This window comes from Lutra lutra, chromosome 16 (genome assembly GCF_902655055.1).
Source record: "Lutra lutra chromosome 16, mLutLut1.2, whole genome shotgun sequence".
Classification (NCBI taxonomy): Eukaryota; Metazoa; Chordata; class Mammalia; order Carnivora; family Mustelidae; genus Lutra; species Lutra lutra.
The window spans coordinates 38105769-38118008 of record NC_062293.1 but is presented as its reverse complement, the minus strand read 5'-3'; the positions used below and the strand labels follow the sequence as shown (position 1 = coordinate 38118008).

Sequence of the window (12240 nt, the reverse complement as noted above, 5' to 3'; positions counted from 1 at the left end):
TGACTTATTCTTAAGCATATTAAAGGTAAGCATCCCTCACCTAATCTCCAAGTAGTAAAAATTATGGTTGTGATCTAGTAAATCACCAGGCAATGGAACTTCTCTCCCCAAGTAGGAATGGGAGTCCTCCGCTGGTTGCTTCATTTACAGGTAGCACAAGGAAGAAAATGATCTCAGTGTCCTCAGAACCACCCAGAACAATGCTGTTCAAAGTGCCTTAAATCCCTCCTCTGCAAAATAAAGGCAGCCCCCCAATTTCTGAATTTTGGGGTTTCTCAACATTATCACCACCATCATCGTGATTGTTGCCATCGGAATCCCAAATTTCAGTCCCAAATGCTCTTGATTCTCTAGGCGTAGGACAGGAATCAGGAAACTGGATTTTTTTACAAGTGCTCAGGAGATTCTGGCGCATGCTAAAACTTGAGATCCACATTAGATGATGTTACCAATGCTTTCTAGGAATAAAAAAAGGTCATAGTTTGTATGTAATCCCTGATTTAAAAAATTATCTTAGGTAAAGAATATTTTTAAAGCAGCGTATTAAAACTTAAAGATATTTTAACATGCTTTTATAGTATCTGTGATATGTAACAACAAATTTCAACTTTCCCCCATCTTATTAAGTTTATTAATTTTTAAAGGTTTTTTTTATTTTAGAGAGACTGAGAATCTCAGACTCCCTGCTCAGCACAGAGCCCCACAGGGGTCTCAGGACCCTGAGATCATTACCGGAGCCAAAATCATGAGTGGGTCACTCAGCTGACTGAGCAACCCAGGGGCCCCTATTTATTTATTTTGTAATCTCTACACCCAAGGTAGGGCTCGAACTCATGACCCCAAGATTAAGAGATCAAGCCAGTCAGGTGCCCCAAATTTTCCCCATTTAAAAAAAATGGCATTTGGCAGGGGTGTCTGGTTGGCTCAGTCAGTGGTGTGCAGCTCTTGCTCTCAGGGTTGTGAGTTTGAGCCCCACATTGGGTAAAAAGGTTTAAAAAAAAAAATGTTTGGTTGAAGACCAAATGTAAATCAAAGTACAGCTAAATATTTGCATTCTGTGGCATCAAAAACTGCTTTCTTGACATGATATTCAGAACTCTTGAGTTCTGTATCAATCCCTTCCGAATAAAACCAGTGGCTTCTTTTTATGTTTGGAGAAAGATCTCAGGATGTGGTTTGTGAGCTTTTCCACAAGTAACAGTGCAGGTGTGGACAGCATGCATCTCAAATAAAAACCAACTGAGATACAATTGCAAATGTATCTTCCTTTTTAGTATTAGTTTCCGTAGTACAAGAGACATGTTCAGGGGTGCCTGGGTGGCTCAGTGGGTTAAAGCCTCTGCTTTTGGCTCAGGTCATGATCCCAGGGTCCTGGGATCGAGCTCCGCTTCGGGCTCTCTGCTCCACGGGGAGCCTGCTTCCCCCTCTCTCTGCCTGCCTCTCTGCCTACTTGTGATCTCTGTCTGTCAAATAAATAAATAAAATCTTTAAAGAAAAAAAAAAAGACATGTTCATGTCTTATATGAAAAATTTTATCAAATAAATAAAATTTAGGAATCTGATGGATTCCTAGGAGGTGAAGCAGAATTACTACCGTTTTTATGTCCTCCATAAACTGGTTGGCTCACTGTTGCTATTCATCAAGCTGCCCGTCTGCAACTATGTCAACAATCCAGAGGTAGGAACACTGAACCCTACCAGTGGGGAGGGATGATTCAGAGTCACCAGGAGGGCTGGGTCCAACCATATGGTGAGGGCAGTAAGGAAGGTGGAGGAGCCTCTGTCCAACTCTCTGGGAATATTCTGGCACCCCTCTACCCACCTGTTCCATAGCAAACACTAGTGAAGGTAAATTTCAGCTCTCACTCAGAATAACTAAGCAAACTCTTCCATCAGTAAATAAAATGACCAAGAATGGTACCTGAATCAAGTAGTGCCCAAAAGGTAGAAACAGAGGTAGACAGATGTGAGAGAAACTGAAAAACTAAGAATTTTCCACTGTGGACTGGGCAAGTCCGAGCACCTGCGAAATTCCTCCCGACCTCCTGCCCACTGTACAAAATGTTATTAGCCTTTGCCCTTAACTCTCCCTTTTCGCCCCTCTGAAAAATCCAAAATGCCCAAACAACGGCTGCTAATTTGCAAAAACAGTTCCAAAACAATTCCCTCTTCCTAGAACCATCTCTGACTGCAGATTGCTCCAACCAGCTGAACTTCAGCTGACCCACTCCTGCTAAAGCCAGCCCTAGAAAACACTCTGCTCTCTTTCTCCAAACTAGAATGCTCCTTTTGTCCAGCATTTTCGAATAAAGGCGTATGCTCTGGTGAATCTTCTTCCACACCATGTAAAATAATAATTTAGCATGGTCCAGAGGAAGTATAATTAATTCATTGTGGCCCCACTGACTCAAGACCTAGGGAAAGGCTGGAAGCAGAACAGGATGAGGGTTGGTTCTCAAGCAGATGTCTTAATCGTTTAAGAAAAAAAAAAGCAGCAGCAGCAGCAGCAGCAGCAGCAGAAGGGAAAGATTCACAGAAAATCCTGGAGGGACAACAAGCACACTTTCCTATGTATTTGAGGATCAAATATATTGATTCCTATGCCTTAAGTCTGTATGCATGTGATCTGGACTGAAACTGGAAAGATTTTCCAAAGCAAATGAAGAGTAAAACATAAGAGGACGAGGAGGGAGAGGACTACTCGACATTTACTTAAGAAAAGCTTTTTTTTTTCCTTGCAAGTCTTTTAACATAATCCAGCGTTGCAAATAAACAATGGTGCTGATTACTAACCAATTACATTTAACCACTCAGAGCCCTGCAGAGCCTCCAGTTGGCCCACCTTCCTCTAAGTTTCAGGATGACTAGGCAGCATTTCTTTAAAGAGGATCAAGGCAGTTAAAATGTCTTCAGCAATCAGACTGGCTTCTGGTAGTTCAAGTGGGGGTGTGCTTCCCCTACTTTTAGAACTGGCCTGATGGAAACAAACGGCTGTCCCAGGGAGCCCTGACCACTCCACAACCTAGAGACAATGAAATCCTTGCTCGATACGCAATTCCAGAAAAGGCCTGAGCACGTTAAACTGGGAGATGGAGGCCTGACCAGCAGCACCGGAGAAGGCCAACTTGTAAAAGTCAAGTAACACTTGCTCAACAGAAATTTTTTAGGAGTTCATAAGCAGCATGAGGGGCAGCTGCTGAAAAAGGCTGCTGAGGGAGCAAGACGGTTTTGCTTATCTTTTTATAGGGGAGGACAATGCAGAAATTACCAGACCAAGGTCACTTTCTATTTAAAAAAAAAAAAAAAAAAGACTGGAAGCCTTAAGAGATAAAAACCTGCATAAGCCACAACTCCGTGAAATCGGCAGCCTGGTGAGAATCTCTCCAAGAATCCTGCAGGAAATGAAGTGCGGATTAGAGTAATTAAATGTAAAGTCTCCTTGAGAGCAATTTCTTGTTCCTGAAGACTTAGAGCCATTTCTGTGAAACGTATCACAGAGAAATTGTGCAGAGGATTTGCTAGGCATCACAGCTTTTCCACGCTCACATCAGGTCTGCAAATGCTCTGATCTAAAAAGAACAGGGCAGTGATTTGGGGAGGGAATTTCATAATACACCTTATCAGAGAAAAGCACTCCATTCTCCAGTCTTCGCAAAAGTTCACATCCTCATGTAAGTGTAATACACTTAGGGGTTTCAAAAATTACACACATTGCCTCAAAAGAGATGGAGGGAAAAAATATCATCACGGGGTAAAGGCCAAACATTGTCTCTTCTGAATGCTTAAATAGCCAATTATGTGTCTTAATACATTAATTCTATGGAGAGAAAGAAGACTATTAAAGGAAGGCTGAATAAGACATCTTAAAAAATGCACCCTGGGGCCTAAGTCCATTCAACTGACAGTAAAATCACCCCTCAAAAAAGCAGTTTTACGTGGCATCTAGTATTTTAATTTCCCAGCTGCCAAGAGAAATATATAAGGAGCAGAAATTAAACTAATTATGTCAGCAGCACAGTGAACAAAACTTTAATTGTATTACACACTAGTTAGACATTTGCTGAACAATACAAAGGCCCTGAAGGGTAGGAACTTCTTTAGAATATAAATGATCCCCAGTCAAATGACAAAAATTAGTCTGTTTGGGCAATAAACAGATTCATGGTTTAGATACAAAATTTCAACCAACATCATAATTCAATATAAAAAATAAATATCTAGTCTAAGAAATAAATCTCTCAAATGGCTTTAAATCACTCTCTGATTTACATATGCTGTATCATTAATAGGTCCTTTAAGCCAGCATTGTACTAATCAGCTTTTTAAACACCCTGCCCACAAAAGGGCCTATTCATTTAGCTGGGAGACAGGTGTTAGCAACCAGCAACCTCTTTTAGCCTGCAGTTTCAGGGGCCTGGCCCATGATTATTGTGACATGATTGGCAAGTCGAAAAAGGAAGGGCACTTTGAAAGACTGGGAAGGGAGGAGAGAGGGAAAGAGAAACAAGAGACCAAAAGGGAGGAAGGAAGATAAGGAAAGAAATGGATGTCAGCCGTTTCACGAGGCCACCCTTAGAGCCTCCTGGCCTGATGGGAGTGCCTGGGCTACCACCCAGATGGACAGATACACAGGGCTGAATTCGGAGGTTATTAATTCATTCCTACAGACAGTAACTCCGGATAGATGTCTACACGCCACTCGTTCTAAAAACATTTTTTTAAAGATTTTATTTATTTATTTGATAGACAGAGATCACAAGTAGTCAGAGAGGCAGGCAGAGAGGAGGAAGCAGGCTCCCCGCTGGGGAGAGCCCGATGAGGGGCTCGATCCCAGGACCCTGAGACCATGACCTGAGCCAAAGGCAGAGGCTTTAACCCATTGAGCCACCCAGGCGCCCCTCTAAAAACATTTTTGAGGGTCCTAGTGCTCTCTCATCCCCTATCGTGCAGCTCCCAGCTTCAGCCCTCACTCTTTGATAGACTCTGAAAGAGCTGATGGAGTAGATACTCCTTGAAAGACCTACAGAGAAAGATTTAAGAAAGACGTCTTCAGCCTTCGGAATAAAAATCCTAGCAGAAAGTAGCAGTGAACATTCATGGAGTCACCTGCAATGTATAAAGAATGTATTTCTCTCTTTTAATCCACCTAACAATCCTGCTAAGTATTATTTTCATCTGGGCGATGAAGAAAATGAAGCTGACAGAGATTAAGGAAGGGGGCCTGAGGTAGCATGGCCAGGAAGCGGGAAAGCTGGGATCCAAAACCAGGTTTGTCGATTTCTAAACTGTTAGGCTTGTCCCAAGTTTAATTCCCTAACGTAACGAGTGACCCATTCTGTTTGAACTCAGATGGTTCTGTACTTCAGCACTTTTTGTTCCTTCCATGAACTCAGCAAAGGACCTCTAAGTTGACTGACAATTAAGCCTCCATTATTTTCCTCCATAAGCGCTTCGGCTATGAAGCAGTGAAACTTCTGGCAAGTTGGCTTTATTTTTAAATCCTACAGGCAGAGAATTCCCAGGCAGGCACCCCTCCTACCCAACACTGATCATAACTAGATTCGACTACCAATTCCAACCTCCAGTTGTTTCCACATTATCATTCATTTGTCCACTCAGGAAATAAAGGAAGCTACTTTCACCAACCCTCCCTCATGACTCCTGACAGATAATACAGTGGGGGAGGAGGACCCTCTCTGTAAAGTAATTTACATAAAAGTTATAAAAGCTCTTTGTTACCTGTCATGACTAGGAAATGGGCTATTCTAGCAAATCAAACATCCTGGATAACATAATGATGCTTTTAAAGGGACAACCGTTTATAAAGTATTTCAAAGCAATGCAACAGGGGCTCCCAAACCTGGCTGCATAGCAGAATCACTTGGGGAGCTTTTCGGAAATAGAGGGCAGAGTAGTTTTCAAAATGTAGATTCTTGGTCATCACTTATCTCCTCAATCAAATCTCCAGGAGGTGGGGCTAGGAAATCTGTACTTTTAAAAAACCTGGTAGTGAGTGACTCAGCTGTGAACTGCAGCTTTCAAGTAAAGGCTGGCTTTTGGGAACTCTTTGCAATAAAACACACTAAAAAGGCCAAAAGCTGCACGGAATAACGAAGACTTCAGAAACTCCCAAAATCTGTGGTGGATCATTCACTACTGGTGGCCAGCCACTGTACTGGCACAACCAGAAGGGAAAGGTTAAGATTTCGTGAGCTGGTACAAAGCTGGAAAAACCAGCTTTGGTTTTTCTATCAGATTCAAAAAGCTGCTTTTCCCCCAGAGGAAACATAAGGTTTTATGCTTGCTTTGAAAAAAGGAAAATGTTTGAAACCATGCAATCGGATTCTCTCAGCCAACTGTTTAGCTGCAATTCAGAATGTTAACAGGCCAGATGCATAAAAAATGTGGAGCACTCAACCTGTAGTAGAAGAGAGAGCAAAGAAACATCATGACCATCTTAATTAAGAGAAAGGAAGATAATGGGTTTAAACTTAGAGTGGCATTATAGGATTAGATAAAACCACTGTCCTAACCATGGCAACCGATAAATCCTGGAAACTGGGAGAGCTGAGGCCTATGATTCCTCCCTACCTGGGATGGCTTTCACGTCCTGGTAAAAGTCCTATTTAAAACTCTGTCGTTAATATAAAGTCACAGTACAAGAAAATGACCAATTTCCCTACTGAAGGAACCGGAGTTTACGTGTATGTATATAAAAAGACTGTCCTTGTGTGTCAACTACACTTCAGTTAAAAAAATAAATAGACCAAAAAAAAAAAAAAAAAAAAAAAGAGGTAATAAAAAAGCAGATTGTCCTGATAATTGCCAAACTCTTTCTTACCCAAACACAAGTAACCACTACCAATAACCGAACAAAAATAATAACCAGTAATCATTACCAAACAATAAGAACGATGAAGCAGCTGGTCCCTTGAATTTCACCAACAGCAATTTAAACTATGTATTCTCATTAAACTCTAAGTTATGACTTAGTTCTGTATCACAGGGGTGATGAGATTCCGTGGTGCAGAAGTTAAAACTTTCATCCCAAAACATAAACACTATGGCCAGTAAAGTTTGATATAAAAGTCTCTAATCTACCATTAAAACAATAGCAGCACTAACATTCTGTTATAAGAATAAAAAGCAAGGTGGAAATCAGTCCCCCTAATGCTCCTTAGTTTGTCTGTGTTTCCAGGAAGTCCTAGGCACAATACTCTTATAGGTGGGTGTGGCTGTATTAAACATCACAGTAAACAAGTAAGGAGGGAAGAAATTGTGCCTTTTTTGTTATTTTTGCTGTTTTGGCTTTTTAAATTCTGAAAACTGAAAATTCTTTTTCCACTGCTATCTTAAAAGGCCTTAAAGATGCATTCCTATTAGATGGTGCTAAGCAGTTAGTTATGTCAACCAGCTTGGTCATGGGAAAGATTAAAAACAAATTAATTTCTAATCGGCGAACAGCTCTTTTTCTGTGCATATTATTTTAGCAGTTGGTTAAATTAAGTCAATTTAGAAGATTTAAAACCCTTGATCCCAGTGTAAAGTCAGAATAACAGCTGTCTTCCTGACCAATTTGATAGTTTTTAGTGGGCTGAACTTTGTAACTAGATATAGACATTAAAGTGTGTGTGTGTGTGTGCGCGCGCGCACACGCACATGCGTTTGTGTCCTAGATTACATGGAAATTTTCTTCGAGCACAATTAAGTTATTCGGGGCGCCTGGGTGGCTCAGTCAGTTAAGTGGCTGCCTTTGGCCCAAGTTTTGATCCCAGGGTCCTGGACTCAAGTCCCGCATCAGGCTCCTTGCTTCTCCCTCTGCCTGCCACTCTCCCTGCTTGTTCTCACTCTCTCTGATGAGTAAATAAATAAAATCTTTAAAAAAAAAAATCAAGTTATTAAGTTATTAAACAGCCCCGACACATCAATCTGCAATTCTTATACACAATTTCCAAACTTTAGAAAATGACACCTCTAACTAAACTGTGGTTTATGAATTGTACTTATTAAGAAATATGCCACAACGTTTTAGAAATACCTGCCATCATCTATTTCCTTGAATGTGAAAGAGAATGCAATCAGGAAAAAAGGATAAAGAAAGTTGTCAAACCTGAAATCGCCTGATCAGGAAAGAAATAACACTGCAGCTCCCAACCCTGGAACTCTGACCCAGCAAAGCATCCTGCCCCCTGCCTATTCCCATTCCTAGAAAAACGGCTCAATAAATAGACAGCTTCGGCCACATTTCAGTAACCTGGACGGTCACCGGGGAAAATCACAAGTTTGCCCAGACGGCTGTAGCAACAGGAGTGACGGAAAGTCCTCCCTATTCTCCAAACCAGCTGTAAAGGGATGAATAAGGAACTTCCTGCCTTCTTAGAAGGCCACATGCACCTGCGAATGATTATTCATTTGGTCACTGTGGCCTTTAGCCAAGGTGCAAAGTGACAGTTGTGGGTAAAGCCCTATTTCCAAGCTAACAGTAATTCTTCCCTGAGGTAGACTGGGAGGAGCTTGATAGAATCTTCCTTGATTACACAAGCAGTTTTCTCCCACTAGAACAAACGACAGACCAACAAAAAGGAGAAAATACGCTGTTGTTGATAATCTTCCGCCAGCTCAAAACCAAGCTCTGAGCAGACAGATGTCTGCTATGCTCCGACTCCCCTGGTCTAGCCATATACTTCCCTACGCCTGGTCAAATGTCTCAGGGGCAGCCCGCGGCAGAGGCCCCACTTCCCTTCTCCGTCTGGGCCAGCGGCGACCTCACCCATCAACCCAAATAAACGGAGGGCAAATCCCTAGAGGGAAGAGTGGGCGGAGGGGTAGGGAGAAGCACATTCCCAAACTTCTCCACCAAGCCTCCGAACTCCAGCTGCCTCCTTCCAACGAGCCTCAAGGGCTCCTCCACTAGGAAGCAGGGACAAGCTAGGTCCTTTAGAGAGGGCACCAGGCCGCCGCGTACCTGACTCAGTTTCCTCTGCCATAGAGAGGCATCTTTCCCCCACAAGCCAGCTGAACCTGCCGGTCTTTAAGGCTTCTGGAGCTACTTGAAGACACCTGTCTCGGGTTACTGCCCCCACAGGTGAAATGCTTTCTTTGAAGGTACTTGTAATGGGACAGGTGCGAGCGGCCTCGGATGCGGAGACTTCCAGCGAGGCAGGGAGAGCCCCAGGCCGCGCCCCGCATACAGGAGGCGCCTCCGGACTACAGCCCGGCGAGACCCGAAGCCGAGCAGCACTCCCACCCCGACCTCCCCCAGGACCCCACCCAGGCCGGGCACCTCGCGTATTCCAGCGCCGCCGCCTCCTCACCTGCCGCGGCCGCCCGCCCGCCCGCCCGGCGGTCCTCACCTGGGAGGGGAGGGGCCGAATCCGGGCCGCCTCAGGCAGGGGGGCTCCGGGCTCCGCAGCGGCGGCGTCTCCGGGACTGAGGGGCACCGGGGGGCGGTCGCGACATCCTCACGGGCGGCCCCAGGAAGTTGGCCCCCCCACCCATCGCCAGGCGCCCAGCCCGGCCGCTCCCGCCCCTCGCGCGGCTCCGCCCCCAGCGCGGCCCCGCCCCTCCCGGGAGCGCGCCTCCGCTCCCGCCGTGCCCGACCCACCATAGAGAAGGGCAAGGCGCGCGGCGGGCTAGAGCGTGGCCTCCGCGCGCGCCCCCTGGCGGAGCTGAGGCTACCGGAGGCGGGGCATGCCCCCCCTGAACTTGAGCCCCGCGGCGGAGGCCTCGGTTCCGTAGTGTCAGGGCTTCCGCGGCGCCTCGTTGTCTTGGTCACCGTTCTCTGCAAGAGGGGCAGGAGTCCAGGTCCGTGGCTCAGCTAGGTGGTGGTCCAGCTTGGTGGCCTTAAGCGAGTCCCTTAACATCCTGGACTCGTTTCGTTGTAAGAATTTGCGAGTTGCCTCACTTGGATATCTCATTGTTCCTCCCAACAATGCTATAAGCAAGTGAGGGTTCCCCAGATTACAATGGAAGGAACCCACGCCCATTAAGGTTCACTAGCTTATTCAAGGTCCCTTAGATGGGAGGTAATAGAAGCCAGATGTGCAAGACTCAAAAAATGCTTGTCCCTCTCACTCGCTGGCACCTCCATCATCTAGCATTTCTTGAGGGTCTAAACCACCAGGGTTAGCTAGTTTTACCTTAGGAGGGTGAGGAAACTGCTCAGAAGAAGGCCTTCTGTGCTTAGGAGCCCACTCTGGACATTCATCAGTTGTGTACCTTTCTGCAGGTACTTAATGCCTCTGAGCTCTAGCTAGCTTCCTCATCTCTTAAACAATTGGAACGGTTGTTAGGGGGCAGCGTAGTATGAGAATGAAATGAGCTAATGCACATAGAAGTGCTTAGTAAACTGTAAAGCCTCAGGGTTGCATGGGGGATCATTAGCCAGTGTGGATGAAGAAAATACCTAGCCATGAAAATAATATACATTCTAATCATTATTCTGACCATGTCTAGTGACAATTTTCTTTTGCTTTTAGGTTCCTGTCGAAACCTCCCACAGTTGTTCTGAGCAATTTGTTTTTTGTTGTTGTTGTTTTTGTTTTTTTTTAAAGATTTTATTTGACACAGAGAGAGAGAGATCACAAGGAGGCGGAGAGGCAGGCAGCGGTGAGGGGAAGAAGGCTCCTTGCTGAACAGAGAGCCTGATACCGGGCTCGATATGGGGCTCGATCCCAGAACCCTGAGATCATGACCTGAGCTGAAGGCAGAGGCTTAACCCACTGAACCACCCAGGCGCCCCTTCAATTTGTATTTTAAAATAAGGACTATCATGAGAAAAAAATGACATAAAAATACTATCATTTATACATGTGGCCTGTCACTCTACAAGTATTTCTGATCTTCACAACTAAGCAAACTGAGTGCTATTGTTCCTGTGTTATTAACAAAGATCTGAAGGTTAATTTACCCAAAGCCACACAGTCTGAAAAAGGCTAAGCTGAAATTTGAAACCAGGTCTTTCCATCCCCATTAATTCATGGAAAGACTGGCCTTCTAGAGGCCTCCTGCCTCTCATCTTTTTCCTACCTGTCTATTTTGGTAACTTTCCTTGATGGAATTCTGTCTTCTCTGCCTCTCCAGGGCTTTACCCACCCAATGAAGGCATTTATTGTCTCCAGTTCTCCCCACCCCGCTTGAGATGTCATGACATTGTTCATCCTCTCATTGCTGAAATGGATTTGTGACCTGTGATTAAGGCACAGCATTCTCCACCGGATCTTTCTCTCGGTGTTAATTATAGTCACAGAAAGTTAATAGGTCCAGAACAAGAATGGGGTGAGACCAGAGGTGTTTTCGTAAGCTCAGTTTACAAGCTGAGGGCTCGGTTTCAAAGGGAAGTACGCTCAATCCACTGGCCGGACCCAATGACTGGAGTCTAGATTCATGACATCCTCTGGGGGTCTTTTTTTTTTTTTTTCCTGAGTCCTCTGGTCCATATTACAGCTAAATAATGGAAATGCTGCTAAATAATGTACATATCACTGAAGCAAGGAGGTCTCAGAGCGGCATTTATCCACACTCCTCCTTTCTCCACCTTTAACATTAACACCATCACTATTTTTCATCTTTAGCATGCCCTTCTGCAGAGGCACTCAATAATGTACCCATTGTGCAAGTAATCTAAAATCCTTTTCGGCAAGCAATAGTATTTAGTAGTAATAAAACACTAATTTGTCCACCAAGTGACATATTTATAGGAGCTGTTTACTTTGACATATTTTTATTATTTCTACCCATTTGCTAAGTACTTTCCAATACATATTTATGAAGCACATGCCTTTCCCAAAACACTAGTGAAAAAATAAATCATATTATTTCTTTTATTAGTAGCAGCATGGCTTGTCAGTGCTAGTGCCCAGACTTTTGTTACTTCTGGCACGAGATGAAAGAATTAATGGTGATTGAGCACCTACTATGTGCCATACTTTCTGTGAGAGGCACTTTACATAAATTACCTGTTAAGTTCCCCTGAGACATATAATTTTACCAGTTAGGAAAATATAATTCCACTGCAGCATAGATTTTACCAATGAGACAGAGACATTACCTGGTCCAAGTAATTTGGCCAGAAAGCATTTTGAACCTCGTTCTCTTCCTTATCCCAAACCCCAAATCATCATTCCATTTCACCAGCCCCCTCTTAACTTCTCTGAACCTATTATGTAAAATATAAAGAATTCCTTTCTGAAAGAGGCTGTGTAGACTCCCTTAGAATGGAACAGAGATAAATAGACACAA

General features: G+C 44.1%; 1 protein-coding gene across 7 annotated transcripts in view; it reads right to left on the bottom strand.

Annotated features, from left to right (window-relative positions):
- RFFL (ring finger and FYVE like domain containing E3 ubiquitin protein ligase) overlaps window positions 1–9554 on the bottom strand; it is a 66986-nt gene extending 57432 nt beyond the window's left edge. Inside the window, exon 1 of one of the 7 annotated variants that reach the window (XM_047706119.1) lies at window positions 9354–9554. Coding sequence is in view for 1 of the 7 variants with exons in the window: in XM_047706117.1 (XP_047562073.1) it covers window positions 8966–8987 (22 nt within the window). In the remaining 6 variants the exon portion in view is untranslated. Of the gene's footprint in view, window positions 1–3335; window positions 3359–8110; window positions 8133–8965; window positions 8989–9314 lie in introns of those variants that run through there. The other 6 variants (XM_047706118.1, XM_047706133.1, XM_047706134.1 and 3 more) reach the window with 6 other exon arrangements.
- Between the last annotated feature and the right edge of the window lie 2686 nt (window positions 9555–12240).